This window comes from Dermacentor andersoni, chromosome 3 (genome assembly GCF_023375885.2).
Source record: "Dermacentor andersoni chromosome 3, qqDerAnde1_hic_scaffold, whole genome shotgun sequence".
NCBI classification, from domain to species: Eukaryota; Metazoa; Arthropoda; class Arachnida; order Ixodida; family Ixodidae; genus Dermacentor; species Dermacentor andersoni.
In genome coordinates, this window is record NC_092816.1 from 177195765 (window position 1) to 177219929 (window position 24165).

A 24165-nucleotide genomic window follows, 5' to 3' on the forward strand; every position below is an offset into this window, starting at 1 on the left:
GGCGTCCTCGTCGAAGTGTGCAAGTACCGGCGGCGACTCCATGCGTCGTTTGAGTTCTTGAAATGCCTTGGCCTGCGGCGTTTCCCACTTGAACGCGACATCACATTTGGTTAGATGTGTTAGCGGCTCCGCGATGCGTGAGAAGTCCTTGACAAAGCGCCTATAGTAGGCACACATGCCAAGGAATCTGCGCACTGCCTTCTTGTCGGTTGGCTGCGGGAACTTTGCGATGGCAGCTGTCTTCTGTGGGTCGGGGCGTACTCCTGATTTGCTGATCACGTGGCCTAGGAACAAAAGCTCATCGTAAGCGAAGCGGCACTTTTCCGGCTTCAGAGTGAGCCCTGATGACTTGATGGCTTCTAACACTGTCGCAAGCCGCCTAAGGTGATCGTCGAAATTTCCGGCGAAGACAACGACGTCATCCAGGTAAACAAGGCACGTCTGCCACTTCAGTCCGGCTAACACCGTGTCCATGACGCGCTGAAACGTTGCAGGCGCCGAGCACAGTCCGAATGGCATGACCTTGAACTCGTAGAGGCCGTCTGGCGTGATGAAGGCAGTCTTTTCGCGATCTCTCTCGTCGACTTCTATTTGCCAGTAGCCAGACTTGAGGTCCATCGACGAGAAGTATTTAGCGTTGCAGAGCCGATCCAATGCGTCGTCTATCCGTGGAAGGGGGTACACATCCTTCTTCGTGATCTTGTTCAGTCGACGATAATCGACGCAGAAGCGTAGGGTTCCGTCCTTTTTCTTTACCAGGACTACAGGAGAGGCCCACGGGCTTTTCGACGGCTGGATGATGTCGTCGCGCAGCATTTCGTCGACTTGTTGCCTAATAGCTTCACGTTCTCGCGTCGAAACTCGGTAAGGGCTCTGGCGGAGTGGTCGAGCGCTCTCTTCGGTTATTATGCGATGCTTTGCAACTGGTGTTTGTCGAATCCTCGATGACGTCGAAAAGCAGTCTTTGTATCGTCGGAGAAGACTTCTGATCTGTTGCTGCTTACTCATAGGAAGACTTGGATTCACGTCGAAGTCTCGTTCGGGGACAATGCTCATCGGGGTAGATGCGGCTGAATCCGAGAGGACAAAGGCATTGCTGGTTTCCAAAATTTCCTCGATGTATGCGATTGTCGTGCCCTTGTTGATGTGCTTGAACTCTTGGCTGAAGTTGGTTAGCATAACTTCCACTTGCCCTCCGTGGAGTTGAGCGATCCCTCTTGCGACGCAAATTTCACGGTCGAGCAGTAGATGTTGGTCGCCCTCGATGAGGCCTTCTACGTCAGCGGGTGTTTCAGTGCCGACGGAAATAATAATGCTGGAGCGCGGCGGGATGCTCACTTGATCTTCGAGCACACTCAAGGCGTGGTGACTACGACAGCTCTCCGGCGGTATCGCTTGATCTTGTGACAGCGTTATCGATTTCGACTTCAGGTCGATGACTGCGCCATGTTGATTCAGGAAGTCCATGCCGAGAATGACGTCTCGTGAACACTGTTGGAGGACAACGAAGGTGGCAGGGTAAGTCCGGTCATGAACGGTAATTCTTGCCGTGCAGATCCCAGTCGGCGTAATCAGGTGTCCTCCAGCGGTGCGAATTTGAGGGCCTTCCCATGCAGTCTTAACTTTCCTCAACTGGGCGGCGATGGGTCCACTCATGACGGAGTAATCGGCTCCCGTGTCTACTAAGGCGGTGACTGCGTGGCCGTCGAGAAGCACGTCGAGGTCGGTGGTTCTTTGTCTTGCGTTACAGTTAGGTCTCGGCGTCGGATCACGGCTGCGTCGTGTTGAACTGAAGCTGGAACGTCGCGTCGTCAAGTCGTCTTTCGTCGGTGTAGTCTTGGCTTCCTGACTTCGTCGGGACGGCGGCGTGTCGTCATTAGGTCGTCGAGATGGTTTCTTCGTCGTCTTCGTCGGCGGCGGAGGATCTTCGTCAGTTCGACGAACAGCAACCGCACCTCCATCGGTTGCTGCTTTTAGTTTTCCGGATATGGGCTGACGGACCGGCCCCGGGCTGGGCCAGTGTATGGTCGGCGCTGTGGCGACAGGTAGCGGCCTGGTGACGGCGAACGGGACGGTCGTCGAGGGCTCCACTGAGTAGCGGTGAGGTAGTCGGCGATGTCACGAGGGCGTTCACCTTCCCTCGGGCGCTGCGCATTGACGGTGAAGCCTCGCAATCCCAGATCGCGGTATGGGCATCGGCGGTAAACATGGCCGGCTTCGCCGCAGTGGTAGCAGAGCGGGCGGTGGTCGGGGGCGCGCCAAATGTCCGTCTTCCTCGCGTAGGTGCGCTGGGCGACGGGTGGTCGTACTGGCGGCGGCGGTGGACGACGGAATTGGGGCGTTGCAGGGCCCTGGCGCGGTCGCGGAGGGGGACCTTGACGACGTGCGACGGCGGCGTAAGTCAGCGCTTCTGGCTGAGGCTGCGGTACTTGTGGTTGCACCTCAGGAACTCCAAGCGATCGGTGCAACTCTTCTTTCACGATGTCGGCGATCGAAGCTACTTGAGGCTGCGACGAAGGCAGGACCTTGCGCAGTTCTTCGCGCACAATGGCCCTGATGGTCTCTTGAAGGTCGTCCGAACCCAGTCCTTGGATGGCATACTGCGGCGTGTGCCCCTGGCGGTTATATTGCCGGGTGCGCATCTCCAGAGTTTTCTCGATCGTCGATGCCTCTGCAGAAAACTCAGCCACAGTCTTCGGCGGGTTACGAATAAGTCCGGCGAAAAGGTCTTGCTTGACGCCGCGCATCAGGAAGCGAACTTTTTTCTCCTCCGACATTTCCGGGTCGGCGTGCCGGAAAAGACGGGCCATCTCCTCCGTGAAGATCGCGATCGTCTCGTTCGGCAGCTGCACTCTGGTTTCTAGTAGAGCTTGGGCTCGCTCTTTTCGCACGACGCTTGTAAACGTGTGCAAGAAGCCGCTTCGGAAAAGGTCCCACGTCGTTAAGGTGGCTTCCCGATTCTCGAACCACGTCCTGGCGGCGTCTTCCAACGCGAAATAGACATGCCGCAGCTTGTCGTCGCTGTCCCAACTGTTAAACTTAGCGACCCTCTCATACGTTTCGAGCCAGGTTTCCGGGTCCTCGAATGTTGATCCGCGGAACGTCGGAGGTTCCCTGGGCTGCTGCAGCACGATGGGAGACGTTGGGGCTGCCATTGGGGTTGCCTTGTCCACAATCTTTTTGGTCTTCTCAGGTAGAAGTCCGTGCTCCGGGGGCAGCTGTTGAAGACGGCGGCTTGCTCGATGCTCCGGGACTACGTTGGTGCTCTCTTTGCGGTCCGGGCTTGGATCACGGCTTGTCGGGGGCGTCCGGTACATGAACGAAAAGCACCTCCACCAGATGTCACGTGGTGGTGACGTAGAAGAACACAGTAGCAATACTGTGAACGAGAAAACTAACTTTTATTGGGCGAACTTGTGCCCACAAAACAGGCTACACTTATAGCACAACGAAAGCGGCGAACACAGTCGGCGATCGTCGGAAATCTGATCAGCGGGTCAAGCGCGTCGGCTTTTATACAACAGTCGTCGAATGTTCCAGACTAATCGTTGGGACCCGCATGCCTTCCACAAAGTTCTACAACATTCGAGTCACGCGATGAAATCAGATAATACAAGGCTCGGCGACAACAGACTGCGGATAGAAGCATCGATAACTTTCCAGAAACTTCGGTACATGCAAGCGCGTCCCGCGCTGTGCGATAAGACTTGTTAGGCGGCGAAACGGGTTCGCCCGATAAATATAAGTACACGTGTCAATATATATATATATATATATATATATATATATAGAGAGAGAGAGAGAGAGAGAGAGAGAGAGAGAGAGAGAGAGGGTAGATAGCTGGTATGCCATTGCTTGCTTGCAACGTCTGCTGTGGCATTAGTCCCTGTATTCTAGAATGTTCCTTCAATTGGTGGCACTGTCCTAAGTGGTCAGTAGGCTTCAGTGACTTTCCACGGTGAATCCAGAATGAAAATTTTGGTGCCTTCAGCATCTAATCAAATGCGCTGGGAGACAGATGTGTTTCTTAAGCAGTTCCTCGAGGAAGAACTTTATTGCTTCAGATATTTATTAAGCACACTGCATTTCACAGTAGAAGGATGGCAGTGTACTTCCCTCGGTTTAGTCTAGTAGCAGGCTGAAAATAAGGGCCTTTTGTGAACATGGTGATAAACAGTGAAACGGAAAAGAAAAAGCCATAGTTGAAATTTTCTTGCTCACATATTTGCCCTCCTCCAAGGCACTAATGTGATTAACATTTGGTGAAGCCCCGGTGCTACCAATGTCACAGATACTCGGGCGGGACAAATGCCAGACAAACACGCCAAGCTAACCCTCGCCTGTTGAAACACCCACCCCCACAACCCTCAAGGGTTTCGCTGTACACCTTTTGTGTTTCAGTGCAGTAACGCATCGGTCAAAGTGCTTGGCTGGCGAGCACTATCTTCTGCTTGCGTAAAAAAAAGTTTCCCTGCAATGTGGTCGGTGAAGTTGAGTCACATCATTGCCTCCAATGAACAAAAAGGTGCAAATTCTACAGTCAGCTGCTTGCTTAAACTGTCTAAGTTTGCCGGAGACATCGACAAACACACCATATTTCTGCACTCTGTCTCATACGCCCTCATGCTGGATGTCAAAACAGATTTAGGACCATGCTTTCCCACCAAGCCAACCAAATGTAGCGTTCCTAACTAGAACGGCAGCAGCAATGACATAATCTCAGTGAGACGGGTGTCGTCCACCATTTTATTCCAACTTTGTTCTCACTTCTCCCCTAGCCCATTTCTTCGTCTTCTTTCATGCGTCCAGTGCAGACCGCTTCACCAGATGTGAGGTTTTCAGATAGAGATCCCATACAGATGAGCAGATGGCATCTCCTTTACTGTGTCACAACCATCTGACAACTCTTAGCAGAGTACCCTAAACGGCCATACCCAACTGCGCACCCAGGAAAGGGCAGTTCCTTAGGCCAAAGGTACACACTCCACAAGTTTAAAGTTTCGTTATTTGGAGCTGCCCAACTTGCTGCAGTTTTTAGCAGCCCCCAATGCAGTAAATAATGTACGTACCTTGTTAAGTGCAACAATCCAGAGGGCACCCTGTGCAGCAGCCTCAGGTGCCGGAGATAAGCCTAGGTGCAGCAGCGTCTGTGCATGCTCCATCGACAGCTCTTGCCGTTCATCGACCGCATCAAGGGTTGCTGCTTTGTGTGGTCTATAGCCGATCATGACACCACTCAGGCCACCATCGCTCGATGAGGGGCTTCCTGCTGCAGATAGTAATCCAGATATTTAGCACAGCTGAGATGTACTAATGCAGACGCAAATGCAAACAGCAGCACCATTAGAGACTCCTTGAGACAATGTGTAGCCAAAGTGCGCATTTCTTATTGCAATGGCCGACTGTACTCCACTTAAGGGGGCACCCGACTTTCGCATCGTTGAAAATGGCCAAAAAATTATTTTTTTGAAAATCAAATTTTCAGTTTTTGTAACCCTTTTTTTATCCGATTCCAGAATATCATCACTGAAAACCACGTAGATGTGCTCTACATAATTGTTGTATAAGCCAAGGTGGCAAAACATTTCGCGGAAATTATAAAAGAATGGCGTTTTTCAAGCCACAATTTCTCCAGAACGATTGCTGGAGTAGCCGATTGGCCGCACCTGCCAGGCGATTCCAGCACGGTTCGCCTTTGGTCCTGTGCTCGCTCCTTAGGGGCATCACCTGCTTTATGCACCTTGCGAGCTCTGGAGTCTGGACGTCTTGCCCACCGTGATCTCGATGAGTGTGTTGAAACGTGTGACACAGACATCGCAGAAGCGCAGCTGACCCATCCGTTACTGGATGTCTCAGATCCACGGTTAAGCTTTCCGAGCATTGGCAATGTGGACTTCGCGATCTAGCACTTCACTCGTAGAATCCTTGGAAATGTGGATTTTCGAACATTGATGCTTCGGACTTCGCTTCTACCTTACTTCCAAAGCAGCGGCGTAGCCAGAAATTTTGTTCGAGGGGGGGGGGGGGGGGTGCTCACATTGCAGCTCGGCCTCCACCTTATAGAATTTGTCGAGGGATCAAATGCATGAATAATAACTGCATTCCAATTGCCAAAGATGCTGGAAACGAAATTTGAATGCTACACACCGTCAAAACAAGTAAAATGTATTTTTTCACAAAAGAATCTACTCGTATGTCCCAAAAATTGCACTCAATATAACTGGTCTCAATGCTTCCATGTTTTTTGTCTATTAATTAAATAAATAAAATATCACACAAACTCGAACTATACCAGTTCAAAACCAGCAAGGCAGTGCTTGCTGCTGATATGAAAAATGTTAAGGCCATGATATCAAGAAGTTGAGGGCAAATATGTTAATGAAACTTTGTCAGTCAAGAATCTTGTTTACATTTTTGTACATACGCAATGACCAGGGAAATATCTCAATGATGCTATGGTTCGTTCCGATCTATTGCACAGGAGGAGCTGCCACCGGTTGTGCATTGCGAGTAATTGCACCGAAATTATAGTCGCAACAGAGAGCACATATAAAAAGCAGGAGTTCTGCAGAATATACAAGGGCGAGTAAGCCAATGCGAATATATGACAAACGGGGCACTTTATTTAAAAGTAGTCTTCGTGAGCATTGAGACCTTTGTCTCACTAACGAGTCGTGTGATTCCCGTCTCATAAAGCTCCTTGGGTTGCTGCTTCAAAAAGTCTGTTACTCACTCCTGTAACTGACGTCATCGTCCGACACGAGTCTGGTAACCTTGAGCTGTTTTCTCAATTTCCCCAAATTGTGGAAGTCACGAGGCGACAAGTCTGGGCTGTATGGTGGATGTTGCAGTGTTTCCCACATGAACTTTGCCAGCTTTGTGTTAACCACATCAATGACATGGCGACGGCCATTGTCACGGTGCAAGATGACCCCATTCATCAATTTTCCTCGTTTGTTCTTAATTGCTGCACGCAGCCGATCCGGCATTTCACAATATAAGAAGTGATTGATAGTCTCTCCAGGTTTAGCAAATTCGATCAGTAATGGCCTCTGATGATAAAAAAAAAAAAAGTCAACAACACCTTTCCGACGAAAATGATGGATTGTGCTTTCTTTGGGGGTGGTCAATTCGAATGTTCCTACTGTAAGCATTGTTGTCATGTTTCAGGCTCGTAATAGCGGCACCATGATTCGTCTCCGGTGACAACTGCAAACAAGAAGTTGTTACCCTCATTGCGATTCCGGATCACGTGAGTCAAGGCAGCGCCGAACCTCCCTGCCTCCTGGCGGTGGTTCAAAATTTTGGGCACCATTGCGCACATAAGAGCCGATAACCGAGATGAAGAGGCTCAATGTGTCCTTGTGAATAAAATTCAAAGTACAAAAATAAACAAGAATGCAGTTATCTTTGCTGGCTTTAGTATCCAGGGTGTCTACCAACTTGACATTTCCAAATTCCCTGAGTTTTCCAGGTTTTCCCTGAGTGATGCAGAACTATGTTTTATGTCAAGACGGGCTGGAACCATATCGTCCGATGCTGTCACTCTTTAGTAAGCATATGAATTTTTTTTTTAAGAAGAACCGGCTTAATCCAATTTGAATACTAAGGAGTAGTGTTTATGTTTTTAAAGAAAAGAATAGAAGGGAGGGGTTAGTAATATGCACAGCAAATAAAATGTCTGAAAGAAATTGCAAATCGAGTCAGACATTCTCAAATACAAATAAAAAGGAGATGCATACAGAAGCAAATATTTTCGAATATGAGCTATTTATACCATCTGATAGCAAGCTCAGTGGTATGAGGCCCGAATTTTGTCCCAATTGAGATTCTCTCTCAACAGCTCCTAAGTCAACCTCAACTGTCCTGACATACTCTCAGCCCGCGCACGACGCCTCAGTGTTGTGTTTCACTGCTTTAAAGAGTTTATATTGGTTTGTATGAGGGACACCTGCATCTCGGCGTCAGCCAAGAGTTTTTTTTTTTGAGTTCAGGCTCCTTCAAAGAAGCGCTCGCATATTTCATTCCCCGTTCATTCTTCAATGCGTCGGTCCTTTCTGTTCTCGTGCTCCTTTTGTCGCGCGTTCGCACTACGGACCATTTGAAGCATACTCATGGTCAATTTACAGTCAACGTCCAATTCTTCGGACCCCCTAGGGGCCGCGAAAACTTCCGCAAAATCAGGCAGTCCGAAAAAATTAGTGCACGTCTTTTACTGCTCTTAACGGCTAAAATCGATACAGGCACGCCTGAAAAAGCTCTGAATGCCTGTGAGTACACTTAGGCATAGCGGTGCTCCTACTGCGACAGGGGATGGCGGGTGCACGCGTGTAAAATTAAGGAATACATACTGCGTCCCGTGACGATTGCCCCTTCCTACGCTTGTTAAGCTTCACCGCAATACGTTTGCTAATGCTTCACCGCGCCACACAATTGTATTGAGGCGAAACTAACTTTCAGAAACCAGCATTATGGAATGCGTCGTGCTTTCCTAGCTTCGAAGCCAAAATTACTGCTGACAGCGGAGAAATGAAGAAACACGGCACATAGCGGCAAGAAGCTTAATAGCGAACATCGAAGCAGCTAGGCGTAGCGTTGCCGCAGTGGTGGCGACGGCTGCCAGCGGATCTGCGTACGATAGCGCTGGTTCGAGGCGGCGAGGTAATCAAAATGGCAGCGGTGGTGGCTTTGATTAATGCCGTTTCGGACCTGCGGTCAAGCAGAACGTCCAGAAAATCGAACGGCAAAGAGTTCTTGCGTCCGAAATTTCAAAAGTTCCGATACATTGACTCTATGGGGTACGTGGTGGTGCCGCGAAGCCGTCCAAATTATCGGGAATGCGGAAAGTCGGTCGCTTACTCTACGCTGGCAACTCCTCCAGCCGGCGACAGGACGTCAAAGACGATTCATTACGATTCCTGTCTGTTGCTCGAGCCAGAATTACCGCGACTTTTGACGCTTTCAATAAAATTACAGCTAATTTTCCCTGATAGAGGCACAAATTCCTTGAGTTTTCCCTGAGTTTTTCCATACTACTAAAAATCCTTGAGAATTCCCGGTTTTCCCGGTTGGTAGACACCCTGAGTATCTTGACATGGATACTTTGGTACAGATGAAAAAAATGTTGACATTATTTTCTGTGACATGATGGCACAAATGAAACACCACAATGCTTTCTCTCAAGGACCTTGCTGTGTGCTTTGTCAACCTGTCTGATAGTGCGTTGATTTGGCTTGTCTCATTGTATAGTCCGATGTAAGACTTTAGAACTAAAGTTAATACACCTTTGGTGTCGAATATTTATAACGACTTTAAACCCAAAGTTCCAGAATTAAAAATCTAAAACAACTTTGGAAATGTCAGTGCATGCACCTTTCACATCAAAAGCTTATGGGAACTTTATACCCATATAGCATCGGAATTGAAATCCATGCGCTCTGTAGATTACACGAACTCTACAAGATGCCGCGACGAGCCCACTCGCCATCAAAACGGTCTTGAAACTTTGTGCTCGGATGGAGCTCCTTGCGTTATGACTTCCGGTGCATGGGCGTTGCCGCGAAATCCAGCCCTAGTTCGCAATGGTCGCGCTGAAATGTCCTTTTGAGCGTGAAAAAGACATTCTAGACAAAATCCAGAATGATTTCCAGCGCCGGGGGTTGTTTTGGTCGGCGGTGCATGACAGCACGAAAAAATTTCGGAAGCCCCATAAGCCCCCCCCCCTGTACGCCCCTGTTTCTGAGCACAATGTGCCCGCAATCCTCAGGACCTGCGACCATGCACATCGCGGGCATACTCTTAAGACCTGTGGCTAAGGATTTTGCTCAGCGGCCCCTCACATTTGGCGATGAAGCACATCGTGCACGACTCCTCCTTCCGCAGCTAAGAATTTCGCACATCAGCCCCTCGCATTCGGCGATGGAGCACATCGTGCACCGACTCCTCCTTCCGCAGCTAAGCATTTCGCACACTGGCCCCTCACATTCGGCGATGGAGCACATTGTGCCCCGACTCCTTCCGCGGCTAAGCATTTTGCACATCGGCCCCTCGCATTCGGCGATGGAGCACATCGTGCACTGGCTCTTCCTTCCGCGGCTAAGCATTTCGCACATTAGCACCACGGGCTTCCCAACCGAGCACATCGTGCATCGAAGTCGGGCTTTTACTTTATGCATTTTTTGGTCACTGTTTCTTAAGCTACAGTGCAGGTAGAGACTTTCTCGCTTTTTTGGCTCGATTACATCAATTCGTGCACAACCAAAGTGTGTCTGACGTGAAGATGCCAACAAAAGCAAAAAGTGCGAACTACAGGGGGGACTAAGACTGTCACATTTAGCTATGCTCACATTTAGCAAACCTTCCACTGCATTCCGTAAGCTTCCCAATACAATGTTTTTAAATTATGGTATCTGGTGCAAAAATTAGGCTGCAAATATGCAGGGTAAACTACCACATAAGTGCTGGCTTGCAAGGCATGCACGTTTCAGCTGCAGCGCTGCCCATGTATGCATGTACCTGTGCCTTTATCATGTACAACTAGCTTCTCAGCCATTGTCTAGGAAACAAAATTAAAAATGCTGCTGAAAGCCTTCGTTTACATCAGGTCATTGCTACAAAAACACAAAAATGCACCATGAAATGCGACAGGGACATTATCTGAGTGATGCTAAAAGGTAAGCCTCCCTGCTCCACTAGAGAAGGCCATCAACAAGACAGTATGCAAATACAATTCTGGGACCTGCTGTGATTTTGTGGGATACTGTGCAAAATTTGGCCTGCAACCTGGTCAACATGCTCTTCACAGAGCAGTGGAGAAGGATGTGTGGGCATAAAATGGCATGCAAAGCCCTTCAGACTAAAGGTAAAACTCTTCAGGAGCCCAGCGTTCGGTAGGGCATAAATAACTACAGCCTTAGTGCATTTTATAAGAAGCCAACAAACAGACACACCAAGAAACCAACATAGGGGAAATTACTTGTACTTACTGATTGGGTTAATGAAAGGATAAATTAATGGAAATGAAAGTGGTTGAAAAAACAACTGGCAAACCCATGCATGCGATGCTTTACCAATTGAGTTACCGCGGCACCGCTTCCTCATCCACTTTCTGGGGTATTTGTGTTTTTACTCCTAGAATTAACCATTGTACTGTTGGCCAGCGCCACCACTCTTAAACCTTGGCGGCGGATGGTGCTTGCCTCCGCGCATTCACTAGGCTACATAAGTCATGCTGTACCTGTCTCTCGCACACTGTGAGGTTACAGGATTTGAAGCCTATTTGAATGTTGTCCACGTAGACAGAGTAAAAAAATGGCCGGTGGTAATGAAGCCCGGAGTGTGAGAATCTTAATGATAAAGATTGTGCAGCCGAGTATGCCTCAATGGGGTAAACCAGTTTCCTGTATAAATGGACGTGATAATACATTGCCAATTTTGTTGTGGAAGGTACGACTGGACAAATAGCTTTTTATTAGGTTTAGCATACTGCCACTAATGCCCATTTCTGACAAGTCTAGCAAGATTCTGTCACGCCACATTGTGTCATACACCTTCACCATATTGAGAAATATTGATAAAAAACTGTTTATGTACAAATTCGTCACACGTATTTCTTTCGGTGCACGGAAGATGGTCAGTTGTGTACTGCTTTTCTCTCAAGCTGCACTGATAAAGATCAAGCATTTTGTTCAGTTCAAGGAAATGTATGAGTCGCCTATTAATCATTTTTTCAAACAGCTTACAAAGGCAACTTGTGAGGGCTATCGGGCTGTAACTTGCCACGGAGGAAGGGTCTTTACCCTGCTTCAAAAAAGGGACCACAATCGCTTCTTTCCATGTGGATGGAAGGTATCCGGCAGACCAAATAGTGTTGAAAAGTGTGAGTAGTGTAACTGGTGTCTCAGTGTGTAAGATTTAGATAATGTCATATACCGTATTTATTCGAATCTAGACCGATAGTTTTTTTTCAAATAATCATATTCCAAACTCTAGGGTCGGCTTAGATTCGAGTATTTTAAATAACACGCCAGTTTTTCATTGAAACTGCTAAATATGGTGCATAGCTAGCGTCATCTAGAAAAGTCAGTATCACAGACGCTATTAGCCATGCCAGTAGCCAACCGTACACAAGCGAGGTCGCCATTTTGACCTGTGTCGCGTCGGCCGTATCGGTGTGCAGCATGGTGTTATTGCGAAGGCACCAAGCAGGAAATGCCACTACAGTGCCGCTTTCAAGCGAAAAGTTGTGATATCCGCAGAGGCATCGTCGAACCTTCAAGCCGGGCGGGACTTCGGCGTTGACGAGAAAAACGTCCATCGTTGGAGGGGACAATGACAGCAGCTTTTTGCATGCGTCGCAATGAGAATGGCATTTAGTGGACCAAACAAAGGCCGTCACCACGAAGCGGAGACAGTTTTGGCCGACTTTGTTCGGATGCAAAGAGCAGCTGCCCTTCCAGTGACAACAGAAGTGCTCCAAGTGAAAGCTAAGAAACTTTCGAGGGAGTGAGGCCTAACGTTCAAAAGATTTCAAAGCCAGCCGGGGCTGGCTTCAGAAATTCGTGATGCGCTTCGGCTTCAGCCTCAGACGTCGCACTTCAATCATCTAGATGCTGCCAAGCGATTTTGAAGAAAAGCTGATAGCTTTTCAGCGCTACGTGCTGCGAAAGAGAGAAGCGGCAGGCTACAACATTGGGCAAATCGGCAACGCCAACCAGACGGCTGTGCATTTTGATATGCCAGTGGCTTACACTGTGAATGAAAAGAGTGCCAAGGAGGTGAAGGTGCACTCTGCGGGCTACGGGAAGCAGTGCGCAACTGTGATGCTGTGCTGCACAGCTGATGGACATAAACTGCCTCCTTATACGATATTTAAAAAGAAGACACTGCCTACTCGAGAAACTTTCCCAAGAAATGTCATTGTGTGGACAAATGAGGAGGGGTGGATGACGGGTGCGATGGTGGAAGAGTGGGTTAAGATTGTGTGGCGACGGCATCCAGGAGCCCTTTTGACAAAGAACTCGCTCCGTGTCGACTCTTACCGTGGGCACTTGACCGACAACGTGAAGGCTGCGCTCGCCCAAGCGAACACGGACCTCGCTGTCATACCGGGGGCATGACGGGCCAGTTGCAGCCACTCGATGTCTGCATCAACAAACCTTTCAAGGATCGTCTGCGGAAATATTACACGGACTGGTTGACTGACGAAGACCACATGCTAACGGCAACGGGCAGCATCAAACATGCATCACTATTGCAGCTGGCAGGCTGGGTAGCTGCAGCGTGGGATGACATTCCAGGTACTTTGATCGTGCGTGCCTTTAGAAAGTGCAGCATATCTAATGCGCTTGACGGTACTAAAGATAGTGCACTGTTTGAAGGCGACAGTGACAAGGAACACAGCGATGAGTCTAGCAGCGACGACGTTGAATGATCTCTGCACGTTCAGATTCAATAAATGCTGTTTGCATTTTGTGAACACTGTCCTCACTTTTTTTGTTCAGCCTACATTCGAGGTAATATATATATATATATTTTTTTTTTTGGGCCTCAGACTTTAGGGGGTCGGCTTAGAATCGGGGTTGGCCTAAATTTGAGTAAATACGGTATGACTCTGTCAGGTACCGGTGCAGAGCTCTTGCGTGTGATCAAGGCAGCTCTCAACTCAGCAATACTGAAAGGCTGGTTATACGGTTCATTCTGTCAGCATCTACGTATGACAGGTGTACATTATTCTATTTGTTTGTATTTAAGGAAGGATTGTGAATAATGGATTGAGCTTCACACACGCTCAAAATGTTCCCCAAGAGAGTCTGCCTGGTCTTGCAAGGCATTCCCTTGGTCATTCACCAGAGGCAACGGATAGATTTGTTGCCCTTTTAGCTTTAAGTCATTCCACACTTTTGCCTTGTGTGTGTATAAATTTATACCTGAGAGGAACCTCACCCAGCCTTCTCTCTTTGGCTGACACCATGTTCGCTTTTTCTGTGTTCTATTGTTTTTAAACTCAATTAGATTTTCTGCATTTGGTGATCCATGCAATACACCCCATGCCTTATTCCGTCTCTTTTGCGCCTCTCTACAGTCTTCGTTCCACCAGGGAACACGTCTTGTAAGTGAACCACCATTCGTTTGTGGGATAAACTTTTTGACTGCATGAATAATAAAAGTGGTAAAATGTGTAACAGCATCACCTATACTAAAATCGTTTATAAAATCTCGTGGTAGACTAGTTAACTCTTTCAAATGCTCCCAGTCAGCTGAAGATAACTTCCATTGAGGAAAATGGGGAGTGTTGTCATGCAGAGTTATCAGGTTCAAAGTTACAGCAAAGTGGTCTCTTCCAAAAAGTTTATTGGTGACATTCCATTCCAGGTAAGGCTGAAGAGAAACAGAGCCAATTGCTAAATCAATCAATGAATACGACTTGTGTTGCACACTGTAATAGCTTGGCTCCTTTTTATAAAACAGGCAGGCACTAGAGATCAGAAGAAAATTTTCAATGAATCGACCACTTGCGTCATATTGTGGGTCTCCCCACAACGTGTTGTGGGCATTAAAATCAACCAAGAGTATGCAGGGATCGGAAGATGATTAATAAAGTTATAGAAATCACTTTCTCTGAGATGATAGTTAGGGGGTATATATATTGTCACGCGCTAAGGCAAGAGCAAGCATTACTAGGCATATTACCAGGACCACTGACAGGCCTCAAGGAAATCAGACGTGTGGCGGGCACCTGATCGCCGTCCCCTTTGCTTTTACTGTGGCGAAGCTGGACATGTCTAGCGACTGTGCTCCTATCGAGAGCTCGGACTACACGGATTCTCAGCAAACTCGCCGCGACCTAGGTTTGGCCAGCGTCCTCCTGAAATTGAAGGATACGTTGCCCAGCAGCGTGGATCCCCATCAGCTAGACACCAGTCACGCTCCCCTTCGCCGCGGCAGTTTTCTCCGACTTGCCGTACGTATTCGAGCGTGGTGCAGGGTCAGTCGCTCAGCCAGTGCCGGAAAAGCTAACCATAGCGCCCTTCAGGGGGCGACGCCGAGTCTGGACATGCTCAAGGACCCCTACTGACGCGTATGTGGACAGACGATATATCAACGACGACAGTACCTGCTGATTACGGAAAAGAATTTCCTTGGACATCCCTGTACTGCTTGACGGTTGTGAATTGACTGGTTTAGTGGACACCGAAGCTGATTATTCTATAATCAGCCAAAGACTGGCCCCCCTTCTGAAGGAAGTGACGACGCCTTGGAATCAAACGCCAGTTCGTACAGTTGGCGGGCACATCGTCGCACCATTTGGCTAGTGCACAGCATGAATACAGATTCGCGGCTCTATGTCTGCTGCCAGCTTGAGCATTCTCCCTCAGTGTTCTCGAGACCTAATCATCGGCATGGACTTTCTCAGGGAGCACGGAGCTATCATCGACATTCGACAATGCCTCGTCACTTTCTTGACAAAGAGGGCAACAGCGACGACCAACACCATCCACCCTTGAGCATCTCTTCGTGTCATCGATGACGCTGTCACGTTACCATCGCGTGCAAGTGTCATGGTTCAAGTGGCATGTGACAGACTCTTACACGGTGAAGCACTCACAGAAAGCAATCGCTCTCTCCCGTTTTTTTAAGGTGTTTGCGTAGCAGGAAGCCTTACTGATCTCCATGATGGCCACTGTGATGTTCACGAACTTCAGCTACGAACACTGACACCTTTTCCCCCGCACTATCATCACCTACGCCGACCCGATCACCGACGTCACCGAGTGTTTTGTTTCCGAGGCAATCGGCACTGCTGAAGCACCTCTACACAACGTCGACATTAGTCCAACGCTTCCTGAAGAGAACAAACAACCCCTGCATGAGCTGTTGCTCGAGTTCCACTCTTGCTCTGCACGGTCGTCGAAGATACATCAAACATCGATTACGAAACACTGTATCATCACCTATGACGATGTGCACCGCACACGGCATTATCGTGTTTCCACCGACCGAACGACATGTGATTCAAACGCAGGTGAAGGAAATGCTTCAAGACGGCGTAATACAGCCTTCATGCAGTCCCTGGTTATCGCCAGTCGTTCTTGTTCAAAAAAAAAGATGGCATGCTCTGGTTTTGTGTTGACTACCGGAAGTTAAACAACGTCTCAAAGAAGGACGTTTACCTGTTGCCTCGTGTTGACGATTCTCTGGACAGGCTGAGGCGTGCGAAGTACTTCTCCTCTATGGATCTGAAAAGTGGCTACTGCAAATTGAAGTAGATGACCGGGAGCGAGAGAAAACTGCTTTTGTGACTCCGGATGGTCTTTACAAATTTAGAGTACTCCCTTTTGGCCTCTGTTCCGCTCCAGTCACATTGCAGCGAATGACAGATACCGTTCTTGCTGACCTCAAATGGAAAAGCTGCCTCGTCTATCTCAATGATGTCGTCTTTTCGGAAACTTTTGATGAGCACCTTCGACGCCTTCAGAATGTACTCGAAGCCATTCTATCGGCTGATTTTACACTCTAGCCGGAAAAATGGCAGACAAAAAGGGATGGTTCTCCAGCTGGCATGGGACTTTTTTTTACGTCGTTGTTTTCTTCGCCATTTTTTCTGGGCACGCAATGCTGACCGTTTGCTGCCTCAAAACAAGAGGTGGCAATATGCAACACACAATGACCAGTTTATTAAAAGGATTGCCCGAACTGACACTGCCTCAAGGGGCGTCTGAAGGGCGATGTATTGACAAGCTACAAACTTGTCGGTAACCACTGCTACAATGCCGGAGGTGTTAGCTTCATCACTGTCTTTTTGGAAGATGGTGTAATTTATTTATTTATTTATTTATTTATTTATTTATTTACAGTACCCTCAGGGCCCAGAAGGGCGTTACAGAGGGGGTGGGTACAATAATAATAAATAAAAAAGAAAATAAAAAATACATGCTCGAACAATTATTAGTATTAAGGTGATAAATTCAAAACATAATCAGTTATTGCAGTCTTGAAAGATGATGCCTCCTTGATGCAGGCGATGGAGGGGGGAAGGCGGTTCCACTCGGCACTGGTTTTCGGCAGAAATGAGTCAGAGAAAACATTTGTGCGACAGAAAGGAATGAACACTTTAAACCAATGATCAAGACGCGACGACATGCACGAAGGCTCTGAAATTAAGTCTTGTTTAAGCGAGCTGTTTTGGTAAAAGATTCTTTGAAAAAGGCAGAGACGGGAAATTTTTCTTCGAATGTGCAAGTTAATAAGGCCAAGGTTTGACTTCATTAAAGAAACGCTAGATGTGCGGGAATAATTAGAAAGGATGAAACGTGCTGACCTGTTCTGAACTGACTCAATGGTATCTGCTAGTGTTTTTTGAACAGGGTCCCAGACAGATGACGCGTATTCTAGCTTCGGTCTAATTAGTGTTTTATAGAGCAGTAACTTCAAATGGGGTGGGGCTTTTGAGAAATTCCCGCGAATGTAGCCAAGAGATCTGTTTGCATTGGTCGTGATATGTTCGATGTGCGCATGCCACGAAAGATTACTGTTTAGCTGGATTCCAAGGTATTTATAGGAAGTCACGTGCTCAAGGTTGGTTTCATTGATAATATAGCCGAAAGGAGTTGGTGAGTTCGAGCGACGTGAGACAGACATAATTTTACATTTAGTCGGATTTAAGAACATTAGCCATTGTGAGCACCACCTTGAAATGTTATCTAGATCTTTCTGAAGCATAAAGTTATCATGCTGATTAGTTATTTCACGGTATAGAATGCAATTGTCCGCAAAAAGTTTAATGGAACTATTAACTACGGCAGGTAAATCGTTTATATAAATTAGGAATAATAACGGTCCCAAGACGGAGCCTTGAGGAACACCTGACTTCACGGCGCAGTGCGGGGATTCGGAATTGTTAGCTGTTACAAACTGGGTACGGTTGTTGAGAAAACATTCTATCCATTTCAGAATATTATGGTCAATATTAAGAGTACTAAGTTTAGGAAGCAGTAAGTGATGAGACACCTTGTCAATTGCTTTCGCAAAATCTAGAAAGATACAGTCAATGACTTGGCCTTTGTCTAAAGAGGAAGAAATGTTATGTATAAACGATATTAGTTGTGTTTCGCAGGAGTAGTTTTTGCCAAAGCCATGCTGAGATGAAGTGAAGAAAGAGTTGGATTCAAGAAATGAGACAGGATTGGAAAATATTACGTGTTCAAGGATTTTGCAAGGCACGCTGGTAAGTGAAATGGGTCTGTAATTGAGAGGAGAATGCGGGTTACCTGATTTCAACAGAGGGACCACCTTCCCGACCTTCCAGTCTGCGGGCAAAGTTGAGCACTCAATAGATTGGGTGAAAAGGTACATAAAAAATATAGAGGAGTAGACAGCAGTATTCCTCAAAAATTTAGAATTAATTTCGTCGGCACCACAGGAAGACTATAGTTTTAAATCTTCAATTAACTTCAAAATCCCCGCAAAATTGACAACAAGTGGATCCATGGGAAAAAAAATCTTCTTTGCGCATGTGCGGCACTGTATCAACACAGCAAATAGAAAAAGATTTCGAGAAAGTGTCATTTAGGACATTGCAACATTCTGCATTGCTCATGGTGTTACCATTCGTATCTGTAAGAGATATGATATTTTTCTTTTTTATTTGAACAGTGCTCCAAAATTTTGACGGATTTGTAGAAAGGAGTGAAGGTAGATAGGTATTAAAAAAAACATCCTTCGCTTCTTTTAATGCGGTACGATAAGCATGCAGCGCACTAGAATAATCACTCCAACGAGTAGATGTTCGACTGTGCTTTGCAATACGGAAAAGGCGTTTTTTCTTGTTTGACAGTCTTGTTAGTTTCGTGGAAAACCAGGGAGAGCGTTTCTTTCCGGAAAGTCTGCGCAGTGGCACATATTTAGCGATAAGGGACGTGGCTTTGTTTTTAAACAAGTTCCAATTTTCTTCCATGGTACGGCTGAAAAATTCTGGTATACAGCCATCAATGAATACTGCAAGCTCATTATTAATTGCAGTGTAATCCCCGCTCGCATAATCTCTAATAAATTTTGCATTGTTCTTCTCACATCTAACGGGGCCTGTTACAAAAAAATGCAAAAAACAGTGATCACTTAGTCCTGGGAAACAAGTTAAAGAATGTACTAAGTTTGGTTCAGTGACAAGGATCAAGTCTAGAGTGTTAGATGAAGTAGTGCCAGCTCTAGTTGGCGTAGAAACAAGTAGCGTAAGATTAAAGTTCAGGCACAAGTTAAGGAAAGATTGACTTTCTGTGGACGTACCGACAACAAATGGCGATACCGAAGTCCAATCACGAAGAAAGTTAGTGTTTGGTTTCAGATGTGTCTCCTGAACACACAGCAACTTTGGATTATGTTTGTGTAGGAGTTCTTTAATATTGTCAAGGTTATGAAGAAGTCCTCTAACATTCCATTGCAGTATTTGTGACTCTATTATGATCAATGTGTCTTGTGCTGTGTGTTCAAGAGACAAAGATTAGCTCATGGGGCATGTACAGGTGCCATGATGCGAGGTTTGTCTTTTTTGGAGCGAGCGAAAGAATCTCGCCACTCCTTGCGCGCTGGCAGTGCCGTCTGGCTGGTCGTTCTGTCCATCGCCTCTTGCGAGGTACTGGGCACATGCTCTCGCGAGCACTGTGTTTAATGTGAATGACTTGACACGTCAAATGAGATCTTTCAGGCCATAAGCCCGGATGTTGATGGCCCCTTCTGTAAGTACAGCAGTTACTGCAGTGGCCCTGTATAGGCCCAGGGCAGTCATATGCAAGCAGCCGTGACCTTAATCAGCTTTTTTGACGGTAGCCATGGCATACTGTAATGGCTCCTTTTATATCATTTTGCAACAGCAAAGCGGTTGGCAGCTCTTTCTTACAAGCAAATTCTCTATTTTACGCCCCACATAAAATATTTCTCCAACATCCACAGCTAAATGCAGGTGGTTGTGCTAAGTGCTGTGCTCATGCCAACAATCCACTGACTGTTTCTGACAAAAACAGAGCATAAACAAAGTCATCATGAAGACATCGAGTTGGCGGATCGAGCCATCCGACTTGTGGATAGTGTAACAATGTCCTAAAACTACTCTGTGCATTTAAAAGGTTATTTGATAATGATTTACAAGTGCCCACTTAGGCTGATAAAAATAACCTTGTTAAATGAACATCTAGCAGTTAAGTGCTGAATTACTTTCCAACTGAACGCATGTAAATAAAGCCATGAGAAGGCATCGCAGTGCCACTGCCTGTGTGACAAAGTTGGATGACATGCCAGTCACCTGCATATTTTTCTTTTTTGTCATTCATGTGACAAAATCCCATAGTAGAACATGACAGTGTGAACGACACAAGGAGAAATACTGCCAACATTCTGCTAATGAAAAGCAAGATAACAAAGAGCCGAAAATGCAAGTGTTCTTCATGCATTTGTTGCCAAGATATAACATACATTCATCATCATCAGCCTATTTTATGTCCACTGCAGGATGAAGGCCTCTCCCTGCGATCTCCAAGTCCTGCACCAACCGATTCCAAGTAGCGCCCGCAAATTTCCTAATTTCATCGCTCCACTTAGTATTCTGCCACCCTCGACTGCGTTTCCCTTCTCTTGGTACCCATTCTGTAACCCTAATGGTCCAACGGTTATCTAACCTGCGCATTACATGACCTGCCCAGCTCCATTTTTTTTTTCTCCTAATGTCAAATAGAATATCGGCTATACTCGTTTGCTCTCTGATCCAATCCGCTCTCTTTCTGTCTCTTAATGTCTCATTCCATCGCTCTTTGCGTGGTCCTTAGCTTGGTCTCAAGCCTCCTTGTTAGTCTCCAAGTCTCTGCCCCATATGTCAGCACTGGTGAAATGCACTGATTGTACACCTTTTTCAATGATAATGGTAAGCTTCCAGTCAGGAGCTGACAATGCCTGCCGTATGCGATCCAACCCATTTTTATTCTTTTATGAATTCCCTTCTCATGATCAGGGTTCCCTGTGATTGACCTAGGTAAGCGTACTCCTTCACAGACTCTAGTGGCTGACTAGTGATCCTGAACTCTTGTTCCCCTGCCAATCTATTCATCATTATCTTTGCCTTCTGCATATTAATCTTCAACCCCACTTTTATACTCTATCTGTTAAGGTCCTCATTCATTTGTTGTAACTCATCTGAAGTGTTGCTGAACAGAACAATGTCATTGGCAAACCTAAGTTTGCTGAGGTCATCATCATCATCATCAGCCTAGTTACGCCCACTGCAGGGCAAAGGCCTCTCCCATACTTCTCCAACTACCCCGGTCATGTACTAATTGTAGCCATGTTGTCCCTGCAAACGTCTTATAGTCATCCGCCCACCTAACTTTCTGCCGCCCCCTACTACGCTTCCCTTCCCTTGGAATCCAGTCCGTAACCCTTAATGACCATCGGTTATCTTCCCTCCTCATTACATGTCCGGCCCATGCCCATTTCTTTTTCTTGATTTCAACTAAGATGTCATTTACCCGCGTTTGTTCCCTCACCCAATCTGCTCTTTTCTTATCCCTTAACGTTACACCTATCATTCTTCTTTCCATAGCTCGTTGCGTCGTCCTCAATTTCAGCAGAACCCTTTTCGTAAGCCTTCAGGTTTCTGCCCCGTACGTGAGTACTGGTAAGACACAGCTGTTATACACTTTCCTCTTGAGGGATAGCGGCAACCTGCTGTTCATGATTTGAGAATGCCTGCCAAACGCACCCCAGCCCATTCTTATTCTTCTGGTTATTTCAGTCTCATGATCCGGGTCCGTGGTCACTACCTGCCCTAAGTAGATGTATTCCCTTACCACTTCCAGTGCCTCGCTACCTATCATAAACTGCTGTTCTCTTCCGAGACTGTTAAACACTACTTTAGTTTTCTGTAGATTAATTTTCAGACCCACCCTTCTGCTTTGCCTCTCCAGGTCAGTGAGCATGCATTACAATTGGTCTCCTGAGTTACTAAGCAAGGCAATATCATCAGCGAAACGCAAGTTGCTAAGGTATTCTCCATCAACTTTTATCCCCAATTCTTCCCACTCCAGGTCTCTGAATACCTCCTGTAAACATGCTGTGAATAGCATTGGAGATATCGTTATCTCCCTGTCTGACGCCTTTCTTTATTGGGATTTTGTTGCTTTCTTTGTGGAGGATTACGGTGGCTGTGGAACCGTTATAGATAGCTTCCAGTATCTTTACATATGGCTCATCTACACCCTGATTCCGTAGTGCCTTCATGACTGCTGAGGTTTCAACTGAATCAAATGCTTTTTCGTAATCAATGAAGGCTATATATAAGGGTTGGTTATATTCCGCACATTTCTCTATCACCTGATTGATAGTGTGAATATGGTCTATTGTTGAGTAGCCTTTACGGAATCCTGCCTGGTCCTTTGGTTGACAGAAGTCTAAGGTATTCCTGATTCTATTTGCGATTACCTTAGTAAATACTTTGTAGGCAACGGACAGTAAGCTGATCGGTCTATAATTTTTCAAGTCTTTGGCGTCCCCTTTCTTATGGATTAGGATTATGTTAGCGTTCTTCCAAGATTCCGGTACGTTCGAGGTCATGAGGCATTGTGTATATAGGGCGGCCAACCTTTCTAGGACAGTGTTCCCACCATCCTTCAACAAATCTGCTGTTACCTGATCCTCCCCAGCTGCCTTCCCCCTTTGCATAGCTCCCAAGGCGTTCTTTACCTCTTCCGGTGTTACTTGTAGGATTTCAAGTTCCTCTAGACTATTCTCTCTCACCTTATCGTCGTGGGTGTTACTGGTACTGTATAAACCTATAAAACTCTTCAGCCACTTGAACTATCTCATCCATATTAGTAACGATATTGCCGGCTTTGTCTCTTAACACACACATCTGATTCTTGCCTATTCCTAGTTTCTTCTTTACTGCTTTTAGGCTTCCTCCGTTCCTGAGAGCCTGTTCAATTCTATCCATATTATAGTTCCTTATGTCCGCTGTCTTACACTTGTTGATTAACTTAGAAAGTTCTGCCAGTTCTATTCTAGCTGTAGGGTTTGAGGCTTTCATACATTGGCGTTTCTTGATCAGATCTTTCGTCTCCTGCGATAGCTTACTGGTTTCCTGTTTAACGGCGTTACCACCGACTTCTATTGCGCACTCCTTAATGATGCCCATAAGATTGTCGTTCATTGCTTCAACACTATGGTCCTCTTCCTGGGTTAAAGCCGAATACCTGTTCTGTAGCTTGATCCGGAATTCCTCTAGTTTCCCTCTTACCGCTAACTCATTGATTGGTTTCTTATGTACCAGTTTCTTCCGTTCCCTCCTCAAGTCAAGGCTAATTCGAGTTCTTACCATCCTATGGTCACTGCAGCGCACCTTGCCGAGCACGTCTACATCTTGTATGATGCCAGGGTTCGCGCACAGTACGAAGTCGATTTCATTTCTAGTCTCACCATTCGGGCTCCTCCACGTCCACTTTCGGCTAACCCGCTTGCGGAAAAAGGTATTCATTATCCGCATATTATTCTGTTCTGCAAACTCTACTAATAACTCTCCTCTGCTATTCCTAGAGCCTATGCCATATTCCCCCACTGACTTGTCTCCGGCCTGCTTCTTGCCTACCCTGGCATTGAAATCGCCCATCAGTAAACTGTATTTTGTTTTGACTTTACCCATCACCGATTCCACGTCTTCATAGAAGCTTTCGACTTCCTGGTCATCATGACTAGATGTAGGGGCGTAGACCTGTACAACCTTCATTTTGTACCTCTTATTAAGTTTCACAACAAGACATGCCACCCTCTCGCTAATGCTATAGAATTCCTGTACGTTACCAGCTATGTTCTTATTAATCAGGAATCCGACTCCTAGTTCTCGTCTCTCTGCTAAGCCCCGGTAGCACAGGATGTGCCCGCTTTTTAGCACTGTATATGCTTCTTTTGGCCTCCTAACTTCACTGAGCCCTATTATATCCCATTTACTGCCTTCTAATTCCTCCAATAGCACTGCCAGACTCGCCTCACTAGATAACGTTCTAGCGTTAAACGTTGCCAGGTTCATATTCCAATGGCGGCCTGTCCGGAGCCAGGGATTCTTAGCACCCTCTGCAGCGTCGCAGGTCTGACCGCCGCCGTGGTCAGTTGCTTCGCAGCTGCTGGGGA

The 24165-nt window shown here is 46.7% G+C and overlaps 1 protein-coding gene across 2 annotated transcripts in view; it reads right to left on the minus strand.

Annotated features, from left to right (window-relative positions):
• The window catches only part of LOC126524672 (zinc finger FYVE domain-containing protein 21-like), a 76739-nt gene that overhangs the window by 18330 nt on the left and 34244 nt on the right, over positions 1-24165 (minus strand). Inside the window, exon 5 of one of the 2 annotated variants that reach the window (XM_050172975.3) lies at positions 5070-5266. In XM_050172975.3, the coding sequence (XP_050028932.1) occupies positions 5070-5266 (197 nt within the window). Of the gene's footprint in view, positions 1-5069; positions 5270-24165 lie in introns of both variants that reach the window. The other variant, XM_050172974.3, reaches the window with a different exon arrangement.